Here is a 23,084-nt window from a genome sequence, read left to right as displayed (position 1 = left end):
GTTTTTGTAACTTTTGACTAGTCCCTGCAATTCAAGTCAATTCCCCAGAATCAATGCTGTCCATGAGGAAAAATACATACTATGACCCCTTACTTCCTTTTCAAAACTAGCATCCACTTTTAAAAAGTGATGTTTAATGCAATCTAATCACATATCCAAGTAACAGATAAAGCATCACAGGATATAAAAGCTGTACAGAGTTTCTGAAGGCAGCTGAAGTAGACCACAGATAAAGACATAGATCACCACTTTGGTAGTAACTTAGATTTTCTAGGAAGCTCCAAAAGGTATTAAGAAAACACTTCCCATCTTCCCATCCACCTCATCCCCCTTACACTTCCACACAGCACCCACTAGTTCTGAAATTTTGAAGACATATTTAAAGATATGGATTAAAAAAAAAAAAAAATAGAAGGACTTAATGTCTTCTAAGGTTTAGAGGAATCAAATGGATCTATGAATTAAAGCCAAGATTTCCAAACAGACTAGCTTTAACCCTGCACTATTAACTTTTGTGTCTCTAAACCTGTACTATAGCATAACTCAAACTGAGACTGCCTAAGTCCCACTGTCAGATTTTTGAATTCTGGGACAGCCACCCTCATATAACCCCCTGATCTGTTTTGAAGCTAAAATCTTATCTTTTTCTTCACTGATCTTAAATAGTTACTTGGTATTTAGTCATAGTTAGTAAAAGAATGAGAGGGAGGGTGTGTGTAAGGTTATTTTATTTAATTTCTTCTCTCTTTGGATGTAATTTCAGTGACAATTATCAAGACTATCTTATTTGAGAAAATGCTGTTTCTAGCTTTAAGAAGTGATTCATCACTTAAACAGGAACCTATGGGATTTTTTAGTATACTGCAGTAGCATTTGAATCTGAAATAAGGACATTCATTAGCTATTTGACTTTCATTCTTCTTGCATGTGATATTAATATTTGAATATACTGGAATTACCAATTTTCAGCTACTTAATCTTGATGTGCTGTGGATATGTACTTTAGCTCATTAGTTAGAATACAAATTATGAGCAGGAGTATCACATCAGCACTTTTCACAATATATGAAGTTAATTGCATTAATTTAAAATGCTATGACTACTGCTACAATTGCAATTTCTCAAGATTCCCACTAGTAGATTTACAGGCAAAAAGTACTTTCATTAATTCACATGCTTCTAAAAATGACATAATAATGATGTGTACTCTAAAAAAGTCCTTACATGTAACAAAAGTTTGGCAAATGTTTCCATTTCACATTTAATAGTGTTTTTTGGTCTCCTTTACTTTAAAGGTTTTTCTCCTAACTAGATGCAACACGTGCAGAAATCACAGGTAATTGCATTCAGGTCTGAAAACAAATAGCTTTTGCTCATTTTTCTTTTGGCCTCAAAGATCATAAAGCATAAATACAGATTTTCTGGAAAGAGTATTGTGTCATGGACAACAGCAAATTAAATCAATTTTAAAAGCTCCTTCGTGTCTACACCTGAAGACTTAGAATTAATTCTAACAACTACCAGGAAAACTAGGTTCAGAGACTACTGTGATTTAAAGGTAGTTATGTATGTACTGTGAACTACTGAAGCCAAGACATCAGCAAAAACAGTGAAAGACACTTGTAGGCATAGTTTTCTGAGAAAGCTTGTTAGATATTGACTAGGCAGTTACACTGCAGTTTGATATCTTTGTGCACCAATCCATGCCTTGCGCAGACTGGTTTCTTGCAGTCACTTCCCTCATGACACCAAAATGATATATAGAACCATTGCTTTGATCACCTGTAAAATTCAGAATCTGCACCAAAAAAGAAAAATCTTGTCAGAACTTAACATTTCTAGTAGGAACTTCACCAAAATGCTCAAAAAAAGATGAATGTCAAAGCTAAAGAATAATATAAAAGGGAAGGCCATAATATATGTTATGATACTAACAGCTGAACAAATGCAACTGCAACCTTTAGAGGCTAAGATGAACTAGAAACTGGTGTTTCCTTTGTTCTTTCACTTCAGTAACAGGAAGTGGTGAGCTGCAAACATTCATAGAGCAAGCCTGGTGACATGTGCTACCACTTCCTGCCAAGAACACTTACATGGCTAAGCAGGAGCAATGCTTTGGTTACAGTTACATTTAAATTATGCCACATAAAACACTCCAATGATTACAGCATGTCAAAAGCAATTATTGACAGAAAGTTTCCTTTATTAATAAATTCTTACTTTGCACAGTCACACACTGGTACAAAAAGTTTGAAAAGATACTTCAGTCTAACAAAGATGAGTAATTCGTGAATCAGAAAGTTCAACTGCAAAGGATCCCACAACTTCCACAGTTTTAAAAGTGTAATGTGCAGTGTTGTTTTCTTCAGTAAGCAAAAAAAAGCCCAGAGACACATGGATGTCTATCTGAAGTTGGATTTTAAAAGCTTTTAGAAAGCAGAGACACAGATTAATTTTCAGAATGCCAAGGCTAACAAGATAATTCTTTTTAACTGCTAAAGCAGAGTTGTCTCATTGACACAACTGTGCCCACCTAGCACGTCAGAACATACTAAGTATGAGTAAGCTGAGACCTGAACTGTGCATTGGTTAGGTCTGTAATTGCTTGCTTTTCCCTTGCAGCACGGAGTAAAAGTAGCTGGGGGTTTACTGTTCTTCAAAAATCCTTTTCAGATCCTTGTTAACTATAGGCCAGGGATGCATCCTCTCCCCGACTTTACTGAGGATATTTTTTCCCATAGCTTACAACAAAACTGTTGAAGAATATACTGAGCAGACAAATCTGCACACTAAAAAAAGTCAGGGACATGATGCCATATTTACCTTGTATTGCTATGCAAAGCTCTTAGAATTAACCAGCTATGCCATTGTCAAACACCATGTAGCCAAATACAGAGCCCAGGGAGACTGCGTCACCTACACTTCTTTTGGCTTCTTTAAGCCAAGAAGTTGGGTTTATCTCAAACCAAAAGTTCTTCTGCCACTTCTTCCAGCACTCCACTTCCTACTTACACATTCGTCCTTATTCCAGCCAATCTAGGCAGTCTTTACCCACAATTAAACTGTAATGCAACCATTTTAAAGGGACGTTGGGAAACTACTCTGACACAGTTCTTACAGGAAGGTAGGGACAGCTGAGTAGGGATGTTGAAAGACTTCATTTTGCTCCATTAGTTTTTAAAACAGTAGCTTACTCTCACTGTATCACTGTTACTCTTTTGTTCTCTTATCTGTGACTTTAACCCTGTAGTCATCAAGAGCTGGAATCTCAGGTTTTTCAATGCTACAGAATCAGTTTCAGCTAAGTGTCTACTAAAACTTTTCCCTTCACAGTAACATTATTTGCATTTACAGACTATCTTGTTTCTTAAACACAATTTCTGTTGCACAAAATGCTATAGCACAAAGAAATCAAAGAAAAGCATTCAGGATGAAGCAAATAAACTGTTACAACAGTACCAGCAAATACATCTTCAAGGTAAAGGTTTTTCTGGTCTTCAGTCTGCTTAGCAAGTAAATACTTGGATTATTTGAGAACATGGCCCTTCAAGTAATGAAAGATAGCAGAAAAGAAACACATACAAATTAATGTAAAAAACCTCAGGAAGTATAACTAAAATCACTTAGTAGCCACTATCAAGCAAATATCAGACATCTTAGTATTTAGCTGTATTACACAGTTAATCAGTATTTTAATCTTTCACCTGGCTCAACATTATTTTGCAGCAGCTGGACCTTACATATGAGAACGCTGTATGATCAGATGACAACTTCCACTGATATTAACTCAAGTTGATTTAATAGGTTTCCCATTTCAGTAAGTTCATAAGAGTCTGTATATTTAATAAGATCTTCTGGTGCAGCTGTAGCAAGAAATCAGCCAGGAAATCAGCCCCTTTCAGGATGCAAATAAATGTTAATCTCTATCTACCACAGTAGAGTATTTCTCCATCTCCAGCAAAGCAATATTTCATTAAAAAAAAACCCCAAAACGCTCCAATGTAAAAGCATTTTTAATAGTTTTGTTGGGATTTTTTGTGTTTGTTGATTTGTTTGAGCTGAGCTTGCTCTAACTTCACAGCATTGGTCCTTCCTATCCTACTGTGTTTATTTGTATGGTTGTAGGGCTTTCAATTTTTTTCAACTAGCAGAGCTAGAAGGGGAAATTTTTGCAACATATACTGCAAGACACAGTACACAAGTCTTCAAGATATACAAGAGTAAAGATCACTTTTCTGCAATCACTCATGAGTTAAGGCTGAGTTAAAAGCAATTTAGAAATGAATGAGCAGATCTGTAATTCAAAAAATGGAAGGAAGAAGATGCACGACTGAAAATCAATATGCTTCACCTTCAGTTTGCTGAATTCCGAGAGTTACTTGGAAAATACTTCTCCATATAGGCTCTGCTTCTTGTGAACAGCAAGTGACTAAGTTGGAGAGATGAATATCAGAACTAGTAAACAGTAGGTCTTCTATAGCACAGCAGTAGGTATTCTGCTGATTCTCCAAAAGGATAAATTTGAATTTGAGAGTGCCATCACAAGCCTGTCATCTCCAAGATATTACAGCGGTATGTGTTACATAATCAACTGCTACCAGCACATTTGCTTTTCATTATACTTTGAAGAGTTGTAAGCCATTGGTACATGGAAGCTCATTTATATACCTTGCTCATATTAGCAGTGATCACATACGCAAGCTCCCTGTGGATGCAGGTGAACAGAGCTGAACAATTTCAACAATTTCCATGCAGATTCCGAGCACAGACAAACCTATAGGACAACACTCTTCCAGAAACTTGTTCTTTTCCATATGCATCTAATAGCTGAAGGACATCAATTTGTTCCCATAGATTTTCCCCACAAGTCTACCCAGGATTTCTATTTTTTTATTTTATTCTCAGCAGTTGGTATTGCAGGGTTTGGGTTAAATACAAAACTGGGGAGGTTTAATGCTGTTTTTAAGGAAATACTCTCTTGTGCTACATCTCAGTCTATAAAAGCAGATATATGAAGTTTCAGAAATGTGCTTTTAGATTAGCTCTTTCTTGAAGGATTTCAATAAATATAAAAAAAATGACCAAGTAGGAAACAAGATCGGTGTAAAAGGCAGGGTGGGGAACACTTGCAACACAGCCATGTGTCATACAGCCTCACACAAAAGAACAAAGTCTAATCATTTTGAACTTGAACACTTGGCTTTAGTCCCTAGTAACATCTGCAAAGCATTTTCAGATGATCTCAGCAAAGTCTTGTATCACTATGTAAACTAAAGACGCAGTAGTCTTTATTGCGACTATTCAAAAATACAGCAGATTAACATGGAGTAACACACCAGAGTGAAGGTCAACATTTTTTAAAATTGTAAGATAAATTTACTCTAAAACTATACAAAAGTACAATCAGTTTTATTCATCCTTTCACACTGGAAAGGGATAAAGCCAAGTTCTATTCTTTCTAGTCAGCCCATAAGGATCCACAAAACACTACTAAACTCAGAGAGGGCTGAATACAGTCCTTCAGGTTAACTGGCCTTTCTTCACCTTACTATTCACCCATACAGAGAATCTCATATCAGTGTCCTACACAATGATACACTGAGCAATGTTTTGCACATTTAAAGACAGTACTACAGTAAGGTTCTTAAGTTTAAACACGCTATAGTGGCATAATAAATGTATATAAATGCCTAAAGCAGGTAAGACAATAAAGAATGACAATGCCATGTGTGTATATATAACAAAGGCAGTTTCCTGCTTGTAAGACCTTGAAACTTAGTACCATGATCAGATCAATACTCCTACTGCTAAGCAAACTACCACTTCCTTCAGCATGTGTCTCCTCAGCTACAGATACTACTCTAAGATTCCTTAAGATAAACTATTGTCTATTTGAAAGAGAACAAGGGATTCAGAATACAACTTGTAATCACCAAAATCAGATCAACCTGTACTTCGAAACACTAAGGTTTTTGACAGCTCAACAACCTATAATGTAATCTGATTATCACTCCAAGACTTGAATCCAATGTTTCTGAGGCACTTGCTTGTACCAGTGCTGAGTTCTGCCACCCCAACCATGCACTGCAGTGCTCCCATGTGAACTAGAAGCTTCTGCAAAGCAAAATTCTCTTTTCAACATTTTGAGCTTGGAATTTCCAGATTGTTTTGAGCAGTCTTTGAATTGCATGATTTTAAACACCAAAACATTTGATCCAAGTTTAAAGACTATAAAACAAAACAATAAACCAAAACAATAGTCGAAACTTATTACTGCATGACAAATAAAGTTACCAACTGTTGCAACAGTCCACTTGAAAAGGGCTGGGTCCCTGCAGAATATCTTTTCGATTTTACAACTTGGGTAACTACAGCTCTACAAAAGTGCACAGAAATTCACCTCTCTCTACTTTTTGATCTATTTTGAACATAAAGTAAGCTACACTTGGTGGTAACTCAGTTTCATATAAAATAAGTTTGAAATAGATGAAAATTGCACTAATGACACAGACAGTAAAGCTTGTTTATTTTAAAGATTATTTATAGACTGACTGTCTCTAAGAGGAATGCACTAACTTAGCTGCTTTGAGAACATACTCTTTTCAAGCTGATGTGCAACTGGAGAGCAGCAAATGTTAAAAATTAGCCAACAGACTTGACTTGAGGCTACAGTTTCACAGCTAGCTGAAACTAAGGTAGCTGCTACCACTGAAGAGTCATGAGCAAATCTTTTTCAATAAGGTTAGTTTACATCCAGATGAGTTACATAATTCAGTTTACCATCATCTGGAATGACAACTGGTGGCATAACTTAGAGAACAGGCAGAGTCACAGCTCCCCTCCTTTGAGTAGCAGACCACAGACTTCACTGAAGTAATTATTAATACAGACCACAGGATTGCTCACAAGTAGCTTGCAATCAACTCCAGTGTGGATTTTACATCAGGATATTACTTGACCAGCTGCAGCTCCATGCTAGTACAGGAATCACTCTATTTCACACTCCAACTACAGCTAGATATGGAACAGAAATGGCTGCAGCCTCCTAATTATCCAGTCCCAAACTCAATTAACTTGTAACACAGCAATGGAAGATTTGTGCATCTGTCATCTACTTTGATGTTCTTCTTTCCTTCAGGTCTCTGCAATGTGCAGCATATGCCTTTCCACCCAAAAAGAAAAAATCCCAACTCTGCCACATGTTTCAATGGGTAACACCACCAGATTTTCCCATTTAGAATGTGTCTTAGGAATGTAAGTATTTGATAATTCTCTCAGAAGTCCACTGATTAAGATGATATGACATGATTAATTCTTATCAAAAGCAGTTTAACAGGTAAAACAAACAAACAAAAAAGTGAAACTTCCCACTCCAGAGCAGGAAAAGACAATCCCACATCTCCTGCTTGCAAATCAAACACATTTGTAGATTTAGAGAACAGAATATGATGTCTTGAACCAAAATAACTCTCCATGAATATTGCTGTCAATAAAGAAAACCCCAACCTTGCTTAATCCAGAAGATAGCATCTTAAACACCCAAAAAGTCAAATAAATACCTTGTTAAAAAATCCAATGTAACTAATACTACCCTATCATCATGATTTAAAGTTCATTGTTTACTATTAATGTACTACTCTTCAGTTGTGATGATGAGAATAGGTCAAAAAAGGTTAGGCTTGGAGTTTTTTTCAGTAATTTTTGGTCTAGATGGACCTACATGACTGTTCAGTGAGAAATGCAGATGACACTTCTTTTTAAAAAAGCTTCTTAAACTTTTTGGCTCCCACGTCATCACTTGATACTGAACTGGTTACTTGGAGTGAAGAAATAAAGAGTGTTGGTGGCCATGCTATTGTCTGTTTATAACAGAAGGGCTGCTACATGAACACTAAGCATTCAGAGTGTCCCAGAACTCATAAAGCAAAGGAAGGATCGGTAAGTCATTGATCACTTAGAAATAAAACACCTTTGCATGGTACAAATAATGTGTTTTACCTTCAATTCCAGCAGTACCTGATAGGTGCTGCTTACATATCCCATCAGCTGCAGATTCAAGGCAACCATGGAAGACTTGACTGGAACAGTTAGAATGTATAGTTAAACACCACTACAGCCCAATAACTTGGGCTGCCAAGCACCCTCTTGACAGATTCACGGATATGAAGATAAGGTCAGAGGAAAAAAAGTTGAACTGGGTAAAGTTAAGGCATGTATAAATTATGCACAACCACAATGAAGACAGAAGTCATTAAAAAAAAAAAGATGAACAGTGACTAAATTTTTAGAAGTTTTATAGGAATGCTGGAACATTCCACTCATTAAACAGACAAAATCTCAGAGGGCAGAGACATGCTAAAAATGGATGGAAAAGTACATAGAATATGGGTGTTACCAGCAACATACACAGAGATAAAAAGGCAAAAAAACCCACAAGCACACACCAACAATGGTAGTGTGACAGTTCTTAGCTCTGTAACTGATCTTCTGGCCAAAAGTTTTTGGTTATCCAAGAAGATCAAAATGTCTCATCCAGTAAGAGTTATCTTTGTTAAGATAAATCATCTAATTAGGAATTTCAGTTTGGAGTCTGAAATATGCTCTTGTTTTTAGGAAAAAAGTGTATCATGTACCTAGTGAAGCAGAAAAATCAGGCCAAAAGTCAAAGCAGATGGTTTAAAGTTACTGAAGTTATTTTTAAAGATGGAGCTCTCAAAAGACTTTGGAAACATCGTTTCTATCGGAGGCTTTTTTAGACCCATGTTTTTACATACGGTAACTATGTGGGGTTTGTTTTGTTTTGTTTGGGAAGCAAAGTACACAAAAGGATAAAGGGATGATTTACTTAATTTTTTTATGTAAATGATGAAATAGATTTTTTGAAAGGCTTTTACTACCTAAATTAACATGCAAAACCATTTCACTTATTAACAAACACCATGTTTGTTTTTCTGCTGCATAAGTTTTATTTCACTATATTATGCAAGGTTCTTCTAATGGCTCCTTCATCTCCTTTTCCTGCATTGCATATTCTAAGTACTCCTCCTCTAGCCACTTCTGCTAAGCCACAGAAGGTCTCCCAGCCAGAAGCTACTCTGACTTGCGTATCTTTCCTCTTCCTTCCGTGCTTGAGTTGACACAGATAGCTTACTTCATCTTTAATCCCATCAGAAGTCACACCACACTGACAAGTTCTTTTATTTCAGTAAAGGAAAGCTATTTCTCTCTGGCAGATGAAAGAAAGGAAGATTATTTTTTTTTGGCAGGAGCAGAGAGGGGGTTAAACAGTGTATGTATTTCCACTTCAGCTTTGCCCAATTTCTTCAACTCAACCCGTTCTTCTCAAGTTACAGATTTGGTGCCAGACTCCTAGTGACATCTCTGCTTTATACATTCTTAGATGTTGTCATACACATAAGAGAATGTCACTGATATTCAGCATCAGGTTTTTTCTTTGGTGCCCAAAGAAGAAGAGCCTGCATAACAGCAGCAAAGCTAATACAGATCATATTAAACTTGGTCAACTGTTGTCCCCCGCAGAAGAAAAGTCTTCTGAAATATGCAGTACTTGAATTGCCTTTAAAACTATATACAATCTCATCAGAAGTGTCATAGATTACATTGAAGAGGAAAGCTTACTATAAATCACAATATTAAACTGGTATTACATGCCATTATTGGTCAAAAACCCTTTCAGAGACACTAAAGTCCATCTTACTGCAAAACCCTTCTTGGGACAGGAAGTTGCTGACTTCAGTTTTGCATTCAAGTCAGGCAACTAAAAGCCTCTGGATCAACTCTGCTTGTTCAAGCATGGTACACAGTGCACCTCCATTGAAGTTGCTATTACTCAATAGTTTATTTACATTAGAAAAGGTATTTACAGTCAGCTTGATGGACTGGGCACTTCAGCTATGGTAAGATGTCATTAAAGACAGAAAGCAATATAACATCCTTTGAATTACAAAGAAACATCTAACTTCTATCACAAAACATGAAACAAAGAACCGCTATAAAGACTGCATGTCTTGTTCATCACCTATTATGAATTTCAGTTAAATTCAGTTTAAGATACATTTCTACTAAAAGGATGTCCTCTTGTAGGTGGATTAGGAAAACCTTCCAAAAAACAAAGGCTCTGTGTCTTCAACACCTCCCTTAAAGTCTGTATCAATCAATACGATTGTTCCTCCATTCACTTGATGTTAGTCGGTGCTCTTAACTTTGTATTCAAACCAAGCCACAAAATCAGCTCTAAGCTGCTCTCCTGTCACTCAAATAACCACATAACACATAACCAAGATGGACTTCCACCTGCCAGTTAGGAATAGGCATACCACAGTTAGACATCTGTCACGCTGCTTCAGAGTAACATGGGGCAAGAAAGCTGCAACAGCATTTTTCATGAAAGCTGAACAATTTCACTTGTTGGCCTGTTGCAGCACACAGTAGGCTAACACAATCTCATCAGCAGATGAAAATCAAAAAGTCAGAGATGTCTTTTGATACCAGCGAGGTGTTAGTATTAAATTTAAGGTTAACAAGTGACACAAATATCAATGCTTTCAAACCCATAATGTATGCAGCTACAACATGTTCTGACCAACATCAGGGTAACATCCTGCTGACCACCCATGACATATCTTCAAATCAGAATCATTCTTCCAGTTTCATATTTACCTCCATAACACTGTCTGCCCCTACTCACATGTAACTCCTCAATCTCCTTCTCACATAGCACAGAGAGATTCTCAAATTCCAGATCCTACAAACCTTGAACGTGCCCTTCCATTCTGTAAATATCAATAATGGTGCCACCTGAGACACTTAAACAGCTCTCAGTCACTTCAAAGTCTTACTTGCAATTCGTTTATTATAATGACCATTAATAAAGTGCTACTGACAATGCCTTCCTAAATCTTCCTTCCCATTGCTTATCTACCACCGATGTGCTCAAATTTAATGGGAGAAAACAAAACAACAAACCAATAACTAACCTTTTGTCTATCCTACAAGTAAATAAGAGGAAGAAGAGTAGAAATATTCAGTGAGGCATAATTTGACTTGACTACACTAAAACAATTTCCATTACACATTATAGACATGGAAATTTCACTGCAAAAGGGAAGTTGATAATTTTGCTTGTCAAAGGATTTTCAAAGTGTTCAAAGGTCAGCATACACGTGCTTGATTGCTGGAGTAGTGTCTTATTTTGCAAGATGTAAGCTAAGGAAAAGTTACTTCTGTAAAATAGACAAATTATCTCAACTCTCAGATACAGTACTGTCTTGTATGGGCAACTTCCTGACAAACGCTGATATCATCTTGGATTAAAAAAATAAATCCAACAAATTTTGTTCCAGAGTCAGCAAGCCTTTGTACCAAGTCAGAAATGCTATCAGCTAAAAGACACAACTTTCCTCTCCCAGAAACCAGATTAAACAAGAAGTTGAAAGGAATGCAAAGAATAAACCATATTATTTGGAATGATAAACCAAATCCAGTTTTACCAGACAGCACTACTTGAACAGCAAGTTAAGATACCTGGAGATGGCTAAATTAATGCTTCTTATTCTCATACACCACACTGAAACCACTAGCAAAATTCATATAAGATAGTGCAAGGTAAGTTTTGCTCTAGGAACTGCCGAAGTGTGAAAAAGAGCTGACTCAACTGCATTTTACTTTCCATGTAGAAGAGTGGAAAAGCAGAAGTCTCCACTTAGGATGCAAACTAAACATAACCTTACATAAACACATTCCTGGTGGAAAAAAAAAATGTTTAAGTTTTTATCCCATGTTAACAGAGAAAAGCTGATCCTTACTAGGCACCACAGCAGTGTTTTGACTTACCAATCCTTTAGAAATTTTCCAAACAGAGCCACAGAACCCATATATAAAAATAAAATACAGTTGCTAAAGGCCAAGGATCTGCCTTGCTTAAAGTTGCTAAGGGTCAGTCTATGTTTTCTGAGACTGAAAACACATCACCTGGAATAACCAAAAGGATCATACAAGAGAAAGATTCCTGTTTCACTTTCTCAGAAAAGTTAGATGAAGGTATTAGTTATGACAAGTAGTCAAGACAAAGATAGAAAGACTCCTGCGTCAAGAGTCAGTTAAAGTAGAATTTTATAAGTCTGATAAATTATAAACATACACACACTGCACTTTTATCCTGCATCTTACACAGCTGTTAGCCACAGGACACCAGGCTCGAGACCTTACTGTTTCAATCACTAGAGCATGACCAAAGCCTTGAGAAGAAAAGTCAAGGGACCATTTGCAAACCTTGGAAGCAACCTACAAGGATGTAGCCTTACAGGCATGTTTTGCATGGCAGCAGAAGAGAAGGGAATCTGCAAAGTACAACACAAGACAGCAAAATAACTACAATTCATTATTGACTCACTTCTTTAATATGATCAAGTCTAAGTAAAACAAGCATTCTATAATAAAAGCAGCATTTCCATATCCCTCTCCTACTTTCTTTTTCATTTTGTTTTGGAACGGGTTTCCATTGCTCTTGTAATTGAACTGTTGTGGTTTAACCATGGTTTAACTACTGAACAGCAGCAGTTGGAAATTGTTAAGAAATGTATTTGGTGCTTAGACATGATACGGGCTCTTTCATCACAGTCTGCTTTAATTGCTGAATGCAGAATCTTAAACTTTTAGCTGTTACAACTTTTGTTCTAACCCCATGAAGTTAAGAAAAACCTCTAAATGACTCACCTTGCTCACAAATTGCATTTACACATATCACATTAAACAATAAAATGTAACACATTCAAAGCATATGCCTTCTCAGACTCCTACAGTTAAACCAATTCTGATCTTGTCAGCCAAGAAAGACCAGAGAACCAGGGCACCATTAAGGGCCCACAACATCATGCGTGCAAATTAAAATCATTGTGAATTGAAAGCACATTGTAACAGTAAAACCATCATTCTGCAGAATCCACTTTTTGGATAACATACAAACAAAACAGCCTGGTAGCTCATACTACAAGAAGACTCGGTGTACTCAATTAGGAATGTTAATCTAGAAACCTTAAAACTTCAACTGGCCGATGGGGCCTATTTGGGAAAAGCACTGCATCCCAGTATCTCCCTCTGGACCACAGTTGGCTATGCTTTATCAGCCAAGGAAAAAAAAACCCAGGATTGTTAGAAGTGGAATGCTCCTAAGCTCATCAGGCATGTTAGTTATGGTTGGAAAACTGACTAGCATTCAGCAGTCACCACACACTCACAGGGAGAGAGCTTCTTCAAGAATAAACAGGTTAGATCTATGTGACTGACCTAAAAGTAATATAGGTGATACATGAGGAAAACTGAAAACACCTCAAGTATTTTTACTTAAGCATACGTCAGCACTTTATGAACAGTTTCACTATTTCCTGCGTTGTCAACTTTCCTGTTTGTAGGTCCTATGCTAAAAAATAAAAGGGATTGGAAGAAACAAATTATAAGAAGGAAAACATAACTGTTAAATCATAAATACTACCTGTGGAATCAGAAGTATGTCTCAATTATGAGTTAGTGTCTTCAAGTTGAACAGTGTTGAAAACAAGAACGTCATGAAAGCATATGCAAAGCAAGGAAATGAGAGCAAATCCTGTGTTTACTAAATAAGGTAAGGAAAAACAGTATCACATTCATAATCCTCAAGACTTCAAAGTGAACAGGTGAGAAAAGAAATATCAAGAGGCTAAGCAGTTCAAAAAACGTCAAGAAAATGGTTGGAAGACAGACACACCCATTTATGTTAGCTATCTCTTTAAAAGTATAAAGAGGTATTTTATATTTAGCACAGTACTAATGTAAGCTTTAAAAAAAAACAGACAGCATTTAATAACATATACTAAGCCTTTTATTCTACCACTGAAACACTAAAATACCCTGTTAGATAAAATGCTACTCAGGCCTTGATTAACTGATGTTACTAAAACAGCTTGTTGAAAATGGTTGCAGAGAGAAAAGCAACATGCCATTTTAATTCTTCTGAAATATTTTTTGAAATGCAGAAGATCTGTTCACAAAGCTTTAAGAAATGACAGTTATATCTCATTTAGTCCATCTCATTTGCCTAAATATAAATTTGTTTCTTCCCTGTGCACCAAGTTCAGCACAAAAAAATGCCTGAAAAGGATACAGCATTCGAGTAACGCAAGCTATGCATTAATTCAGCCCATCTCTAAATCACTTTCCTTCCAATAACGAGTCATTCTCTTACTGCTATTTTTCAAAGCCAGCATTAGTTTTGTCCTCTTAAATACTAACCACCTCCACTGCAGTTTACGCCTTCATCCCTAGAACAGTGTATTTCATTTTTATTTGAAAGTGACCTGAACTATGAGTAGCTAACCACGAACCTCATCTTGTCAGACTGATGTTTCAATTCAGCAATAACTCAGTGAAAACCTTTAAAGTTTTGCCTGTTTATTTCAGCGGAAAGTATTTCTAAACTGACAAATCTTACAGAAATAAAAGGCACAGCAGTCTGTTTTGATATATCACATCTCATTGTTACTCGGAGGTTAGTTCACCAAATTTGTAACCAAACTCAACTTCTGTCAGTGAGGTTCCCAATTAACCCATAAGGAGCTCCAAACTCTAGTCGACTAAGGAGTTTCAATAGAACCACCTCGAATCTCAAAACCGTGAACACGTTTATGAATACAGAAATGTATTTAGAAGAGTTCAGAAGAAAAAAAAAGCTTAAGATTCTCTTGCGAGAGCAATTTATTCTGTCACCATGCAGCACAGCACAAGTCACAGTTAAACAGTCCAAGCTCTCTGCCACTTTCTGAAAACTTACATCTAAACACGAAACGACCAATAACGGAACAGCAAGAAAAACTGACAGAATGATCATCCCGTAACTCCACCAAGTGCAACCTTATGGGTTTTGCACAGGACTCGGTACGGATGCAGCCCTGCACACGCCATTGCTCGGGCAGCCCCACGGAAACATCCTTCTCTCGCTATCAGCAGACAAGAGGCGAGCGGCCCCAGCGCTGCGCGCCGCCGAGGTCCACACAACTGTTGCTGGCGCCGGGACACGGGGAGGCGCCGGTGCCGCCAGAGGACCGGCTCCTGACCTGCAGGTCCCTGCCAGGGGCCGCGCCACCCTCCACACCGGGGACAAACCCTTCCTCCGCCCAGCCTGCCCTCACCGGGGCCCCAACGGGCCCCCATCGCCTCCACCGGGCCGCGGAAGCAGCGCCTGACGAGTGCTGCCGGACTGCGCTCCCGCTCCCCCGGCGGCGGCCCGGCGCGCTGCTCGCACGGGGCCCGTAACGGCCGCGGGGCTCCCGCCCGCTCCCCGCGCAGCGGCCACGCACAGGCCGCCGAGCGGCCCCTGCTCCGGGCGGCGAGACGGGCGGCGCCCCCCGCCCTCCCTCCTCCTCTCCCGGCGGGAGGGCCCCGCCAAGAACCCTCTCGCCCCTGGGATGGCGGCGGCGACCGCGGCCCCTCACCGATGGTGGAGATGAACGTGGTGTTGAAGGCGTCCTCGCTGAAGCGGAAGAGCAGGCAGGTCTTGCCCACTCCCGAGTCGCCGATCAACAGCAGCTTGAACAGATAGTCGTAGGTCTTCGCCATCTTCCCTCGGGCTCGCCGCCGCCGCCGCAGCAGCAGCAGGAGGGGGCGGCCGCGGGCAGGCAGGAGGGTGGGAGCGCAGCGCAGCGCAGCCCCGCCCGGCGCCCACTCACGGAAGGCGGTGCCGCTCGCGTCACGACGCGCCGGAAGCGCCGCGAGCCCGACGGGACATGTAGTGTGCGGGCGGCGCGGGCCCGAGGGCCGGGCGGCGCTTCCGGCGCTGGTACCGCCTCGCTGCGCCGCTGCGATAACCAGCCTCTGCCCGGCGCGCTCCGCTGCACTTCCACGTGAACACAGATCGAGTCTGTAGATAAGAGTGTTACAAGAGGTGACCAAGCAGACAGCGTGGCTAGCAGCACCAGGGAAGTGATTATGTCTCTATAGTCGGCACTGGTGAGGCCGCACCATGAATACTGTTTCCACCATAGGGACACTGAGGTGCTGGAACATGTCCAGAGATGGGCAACAAAGCGGGTGAAGGGTCTGGAGCATGAGGAGCATCAGAGGGACTTGGAGGTGTTTAGTGTGGAGAAGAGGAGGCTGAGGGGCTATGTGATCACTCCCTACAACTACCTGACAGGAGGTTGTTGTGAGGTGGGAGTTGGTCTCTCAGGTAACAACTGATAGGACAAGAGGAAATGGACTCGAGTTGAGTCAAGGGAGGTTCAAATGGAGATGAAGAAGAACTTTTTCACCGAAAGGGCTGTTAGACACTCAACAGACTGCCCAGGAAGGTGGTGGAGTCACTATCCCTGGAGATATTTAAAAGACGTGTAGATGAAGTGCTGGGTGACATGGTTTAGCGGTGGCTGTGGCATGTGAACTTAGTGGTTGAACTTGGTGATCTTAAAGGTCTTTTCCAACCAAAACAATTCTATGATTCTATTAAAACCTACATGCACAGACACCAAGAAAGTTGAGGATACAACTGTTACGTCTGAGTCTTTGCATTCTTGGTACTCAAATGGCAGTAGATGTGCGAGTTTTCTGGAAAGGAACACATGCATCCTGATTTTGATGACACCCGGAGAATTGTGACCACTGAGCACTCAGATGGTCTCATTCTATGATGGACTGGGCTGAATTCTCTTTGGAAACTAGCTAGGCGTGTAAATAAGAGTCATGTATTTATCTGCTCAAGTGACATAATGGCGTAATAACTGCATATCACAAACAGGCACAGGTCAAATGTGAGTGTATATGTGGCCTCAAATGTTTACGTGTTGCTTTGACGTGTTGTTGTCAAGTAAGGAAGAAACTGTTGTTCATACAACAAAAGATTTTTTTCTCCCAGTCTCAGGTAGCCATGAATATTCTAGAACAACATGTGGCTATTTTAGAGCACTTCAATAAACACTTTTCCCCATCTTTTTCCACTGATAATTATCTCTTGGTGTGAGGCTGCCTCATTATGTATTCATTACACTGTGTTCCTCACGGGATGTCACAAGGCACTATAAAAATAAATAGCATTACTGAAACACTTTAAAATGACAGTGAAGAGCTATTGCTTTAATTTAATTTAAAAATTGTAGCTTTTAGACAAGCTATAAACAGAAATCTCTTGTGCTAAAAACCACTACAACAGTTGTCACTTCCTTCTTGGGAAAACAAAGAAGAAAGAGCCGTTTCCCCAAAATCATTCATTAAGGGACTGTCATTCTGCAAGGTCTGAGCCATGAGCTTCCTTTTCATCTTCCTCCAAGCTTCCCCTCACCTCCATGCAGGAACAGCCCTTTGGCACACACTGGCCAGGGCACCTCTCCTGCCACTTACCCAACTGCCTGGAGTAAGGCCAGAGTGAGACCCTGAGGGCCCCTGTGATTTTTCCTTAGCTGCAAGTGTTTCAGGCACGCTCTAGATGGGATTGAGGGGCACAAATGTGATTCAGATGCTTAACAACAGTCCAGAGATACCTGCCCGTAAGTGTCTTCTGTCTGCAGCCAGATCTCTAAGTTATAACCCAGCCTACAACTGTACAATGTCCTTTCTTACTTTTTTGGTCTTAATTTGACATAAATATAGGAGGAGTTCTATATAGAAACAAACAGGATTAGTTTTGAATATTAAGGCTCTCTCATAAATGGTCAGCCTCCATATTCAGACCAAAAATCACTCCATTACATTAACCTACAATTTGATGGGGTGAAATAGAGCTGAACTAGTCCAATGCCTGGCTACTGCTGTATTTATCTAAAGCATTCTAAGGAATGGCTCTGCAAGAATACCTTCAGCCATTATAAACCCCGAAAAAGCAAAATCTCTTCTGCTCCTAGTTATTAATTCTTCCTTGTTAAGGGTCTCAGTTTTATGGTGTTCCAGGCCAATATATGTCCGTGATAAGAAATCATCAATAACCCAATGACAGATCTGATGAAAATCTCTGTACAAGGTGAATTCGGTAAGAGTTTGGCATGAATGATAATCTGACTTCCAGTTAATTGGATCAAAATCTAATTTTGTATCATAAATGCTATGTTGTGATTCAGTAAAAATGTCATTGCTTGTTTGACTGAGTCCTCTGAGAGACCAGGATATCATCTGATAGAGCAGCATCAAGGCAGCAAAACAAGAATGGGGGGAAGTGCCAGTTCTGGGTTTTTTTACACACTTGGAGACTTCTGCCCATTTTGGGGTGGAATTTGGAAACATGGCTGCTTGGTTCATTTTTATACTGTGTAATTAGTAGTTGGTTTGACATGTTAAGATGGGTTGTTGCAATACTTATTACAAGATTTAAGTTTATAAATGATAATGGCAACCTGTCATTGAAGCACTTAAACCAAATTGGTTAATAATGTCAGACTAGCATGAATAATCAAATTATAGGAAACTGCGAATGAAAAACTAATCTCTGAAACATTTCCCCATAACTGTATTTTCACAGACATGAGTTGCTATGTATTGTAATTACAGCCATACTGAAGATTACCACACAATTGCATTTCAGCACTGAAGAGAGTAATTTTGGGGTTAATATTCACTCTTGAGTTTTATGGAACAAATAGGCTTCCATATGTCTCTGGAGCAATATGTTTGTGATCACCATCTGTTACTCAAGAGTAGTTTTATAGAAAAATAATGCAAATTACTTCTCTTTTTAATTACACTGGTGCTTTGCAATATTGCATTCTGTTCTGATTTGGAAAAGTGCCAGTTTGCCAGATTCTAGGGACAGATGTTTACTTAACCATGAACTTTAAAAACAAGACATAAAAATTAAGAGCTACATTTGTTTTATTTTCTAGAATATGGAAAAACTATAATTGTACAATTGTATACCTTGCAAATATGTTAGTAAGGCTTTGAGGATTCCTATCAAAGCTGCTAAGGCTCACTAACAAGCTCACTGTTCCATGAAAATACTTTGAAGCCCAGTCTTTGTTATTGCACTAAATTGGAAAAGGCAATATTTGTTTTGTATTACATTACACTCAAATGTATAAACTCCACTTAAACATTTATTTTTTTCTGACCTGGGAAAACCACCGAGAGGAACACTGAAGTAGGAAACAGAAAATGTTTGATATTATGTTTACCTTTTGTCAACATCTAAAAGCAGATAGCACCATAACAGCAAGATGCTGAGTTGTACATCTTAAAAAAGCAGAAATAAATGCAGCCCCTTTACAACCCCTAAATAACTGCCCTAACAGTTTTGTCTGAATACTACACCTGCTCATCCAATAAACAGATGTTGAGTCCCAACCAAGATAAAGCAGAATTCCATTAGTCACTGAGGTGTATGTGAAGTGCATCTGTTAAAGCACTCAGTTTAAGAAAGGCGCTGATATAGACAGCAAAATGCAATTACTTCCTCTATCTCCATCCAGTAAAATCAACAATCTTTACATACATATAAAAAAATCCCAGAAAATACTAGTGACTATAATACTAACATCTCGTTTTTTAAGAAAAAAGATATTACATTGCTACTTCATTCCTACTTTCATTTTCACTTTCTTGAATGACAGACATCATTGCTTCTAGCTTTCAAGAACATATTTTTCCCCTCAAAGGTAGCACTTGTTAAGTAAAAAGGGAACTGTATGAACATCTGTCTTTAATCATATTCTCCTGTTTAACACATACCAAATTGAAGGAGATTCTGCATCTTACTGTTTAAGTACAAGGTTTACAAAAACCCAACAAACCAATACAGTTGGGAGAACCAGGATCCTGTTATTTTGGCACTAACTGGAATACACAGGTCCAACTCCTACAAAGAAAATCTTTTGAGGCAGTTTTGCCCCAAATGCCACCTAACCACAAATCATTAACATGAGCTTTGCTCCTTAGTTTTTGGACTCTGCCAGCTAACATGATAATATGTTTTATGTTATATCTTTAACAACTCTGGTTTTGGCAGGTGCCTCTGCAATTTATTACTATTTGATGACCATCATGTGACATTCCTTTAAAAAAAAAGTCACTTATCCCCCAGCTGCAGTAAATACATCTTTCACTGCAAGCAGATACTCCTGTGCTCATTCTACACTTTGTCTTACTTAATTTGATATGTTGATATGTCCTGCTTTTAACTCCTTTGCTTTAAGGAGATCAATGAATCAGTTTAATTTTTGGTTGTCTTTACAAAGAACAGTACTTTAGTGATCTAAATGGATTCATTTTCCATATGTTTATGCTGCAGAAATTAATATAAAAGAGGTTAAATCAAGTCATTATTGGAAAAAAAAAATCTTTAAAGCATGGACAGTTCAATTCTACAAAGGAAAAGCACTATAAGAGACTTATGTGTAAGTTCCATTATTTTCAAGGTTTGCTGTTAGGACAGTGCTAAAAATGGACCTTCTTCATGTTCCAGTCCTAAGCTAAGCTATCTCAGCAAAGCATATTTAAATCAAGTTACTACATGCCATGCTTTACACCATTAATTTAAAATAAATTAAAATGATAGTATTTAATTCTTCAGTACAGATAAAACCATAGACAGTGTTCCAGATCAAACATACCATGTGAAGTGAACCTACTTATTTTGAGTGCAGTTTAGAGCTGGTTAGCGCATGGAAGTCTAAATGGTGTTAATGATGTTACTGCAGAGACACTCATCCAAATGTTAGTATTCTAGACAAACCACTATAAGCATTATTACGGTGAAAATGGCTTTTTAAAAATCAGTCAGTACTCACTTCTCAGTGACCACAGTTAGCTTAAGCAAGGGTTTGTAGTAGCCCCCCCCAAAGCCTCTATAACATCAGATACCAAATCCTCAAGGACTCACAGAAACTCAGCTGCAGAAGGCCACAAAAGGAGCAGAAGAGAGTAGCAGTGGGTGCTAGCGGGCCCTCTGCTGCCAGCTCCCTTGTTGCAGGGGGGGCTTGCTTGCTGTACCAGCCAGGCGGGAGACCACCACAGTGAGTAGCATCAGAGACACAAGCAGCTTTTCAACCACAAGAGACTGCAGTGCAGAAAAAACCACAACTGTCATGAAGTTGTTTCTAAACATCTCCAGATTAGTTTTCGGAAATTTTCTCCTGTCATTCTAGCAGATAATGTTTCTTATTCTCTAAAATGACATCAAAATCTTTGTTTGCTGGGAGAGGGCTGGAAAGGGGAAGTAATTCTCTTAGACCTGAATCTATCTCTGCCTCTGTAGGCCAAACCACTGTGGCAGACTGCATTTCTTTTCTCACTATCTTGCAACTTAAACTCGGTGCTGCGTTTCTGTTTTCTAAAGAGCATACTTCAAAAGAATCTTATGATTGAAGGTAATGTATTAGATTTGACTCATTCAGCAGGTCACTGAACTACAAGCAGTTATAAAAAGGAAATGAATGTTCAAGTAGAACAAAAATAGAGAACCAAACCCAGGAATGTGTCCAAAACACATCCTGTTTTCAGATCATCCTGTGTGCCCCTCCTTCCACAGAAACCGATTTTTAATGTAAACTTCAACTTTAAAGTCATCCTCAAGCATCAGAGGCTCCATGCAGGAAAGTCAGTTAAGAAGGGAAAGCTAGGACAAAATAGTGAAGGCACCTTAGAAGCTTTGTTTTTCTTTGTTAGTGGTGCTTGATACATTGTGAAGGTATTTTCTTAAACAAAGATAAACATAATTCTCCTTCAGATACTGAATCAACAGCCTTAACAGATTCTCCCTTTCCCCTTCGGCTTGCAAATACATAATATTTTAAAAAGACTCAAAGGTAGTGGGAGCAGCTGAGACTCAATAATTGGTTCTGCACTGCTGACTGATTTATGTTCCTAGCTTCACAGGACAGCATGCAGAGGAAAGTATGAGTCAGAGCCTTTAATATGAAATTCCCCATGATATAACAAGAAATACATCCAAAATACCTCTCTGTGTGTCATCACCACTCCAGCGCGTAAGGGAGGATTGCTAATATAGCATTACAGTGTTAAAAGTCAATAGTTGTGGGGGTGAGAGTAAGACAGTCGGTATTATGTCTTGGAGCACTACAACACATGGGTCTATTACAGCAGAACAATGTAGGGTTTTGGGGTTGGAAGAACGCATTTTGGAAGTTGTGTATAGGGTCAGCACCAGAGAGGCCATCCCAGCTTTCAGAATATTGCTGTCAGAAAGATACGCCTCTATAAAATATACCCTTCACTTGTGCTCATGGCAAACTTCAAAAATCGTTTTAGCTAAATATATCAGTTTTCTCTTCAAAAAAGGATGTGACTCAACATGCTGCCGCTGTAGGCTTTGGAAGATTTCATGTTAAGCAATTTTTGTAAGGTCTATTTGTGCCACTTACTGGACTTCTAGTGAATTACACTTTTAATTGTTCCGGGCTTGATTAAATTAAATCCAAGTGTTTACCGATTATGTTTGTGATTATTTTTATTGACTTCTGGGGAAAAGAAAAATCACCGAGCCTCTTACTAAAAAATTAATGACAAATGTCTTTTTCATTTCCACGATCTGCAGTACTTTTCTCATCTCAAAGCCATTTTAAGCACATAAATGACAACTAATAGAAATTCTGTGTGGGGTGGGAAACTGCAAAAGAATATGCAAAGAGGTTCAACTTCATGCAACGTGTCATTTAGTACAAAACAACATATAGGCAGCAATTTAGTCAGTATCTGATATAAAACTAGACAAAACTTCTCGATCGCACATACCTGAAAATTCCCGTGTCCCGTATTAATCTGTGGGAGGGGAAAATGAGCAGACTCTTTGAAAAGGGAGCTGTAGTCATTTTAACACTGTCTGTACTTGACGGGTTTTTAAATGCCAGCCAGAGCGCCTTGTGCGACTGCCCTACCATAAACACCGTCATGGCCATTACAAAGTGTCTCATGCTTCTTTTTCCTGCAAAGTGCCATTTTGGCTATGAGAAAGCAGTAGGTGCGTCACTGTGGGCTCCTGCAAAAAAAAATCCTCTGCGACAAGTCAGCTGCAAGTGCTCATACTCTGCGCTAATTCTTGATTAAAGGCAAACAAACTGCGTTACGCACAAGGCCGTGACTCGACAGCGTTTCTGCGG

General features: G+C 38.9%; 1 protein-coding gene and 1 long non-coding RNA gene across 3 annotated transcripts in view; both read right to left on the bottom strand.

Annotated features, from left to right (window-relative positions):
- Positions 1 to 15,735, bottom strand: part of RAB8B (RAB8B, member RAS oncogene family) — a 28,152-nt gene extending 12,417 nt beyond the window's left edge. The window contains exon 1 of one of the 2 annotated variants that reach the window (XM_061999889.1): positions 15,486 to 15,735. In XM_061999889.1, the coding sequence (XP_061855873.1) occupies positions 15,486 to 15,609 (124 nt within the window). In that variant the 5' untranslated portion in view covers positions 15,610 to 15,735. The remainder of the gene's footprint in view (positions 1 to 15,485) is intronic. The other variant, XM_061999888.1, reaches the window with a different exon arrangement.
- Positions 15,736 to 20,501: 4,766 nt separating this feature from the next.
- On the bottom strand, positions 20,502 to 23,077 carry LOC133625765 (uncharacterized). The gene is made up of 2 exons (XR_009819067.1): positions 22,720 to 23,077; positions 20,502 to 21,025 (listed from the first exon to the last, which is right to left on the bottom strand). It is a non-coding gene; the product is annotated as an uncharacterized LOC133625765 (long non-coding RNA).
- Between the last annotated feature and the right edge of the window lie 7 nt (positions 23,078 to 23,084).

This window comes from Colius striatus, chromosome 7, assembly GCF_028858725.1.
Source record: "Colius striatus isolate bColStr4 chromosome 7, bColStr4.1.hap1, whole genome shotgun sequence".
NCBI classification, from domain to species: domain Eukaryota; kingdom Metazoa; phylum Chordata; class Aves; order Coliiformes; family Coliidae; genus Colius; species Colius striatus.
This window is presented reverse-complemented; position numbering and strand designations above follow the sequence as displayed.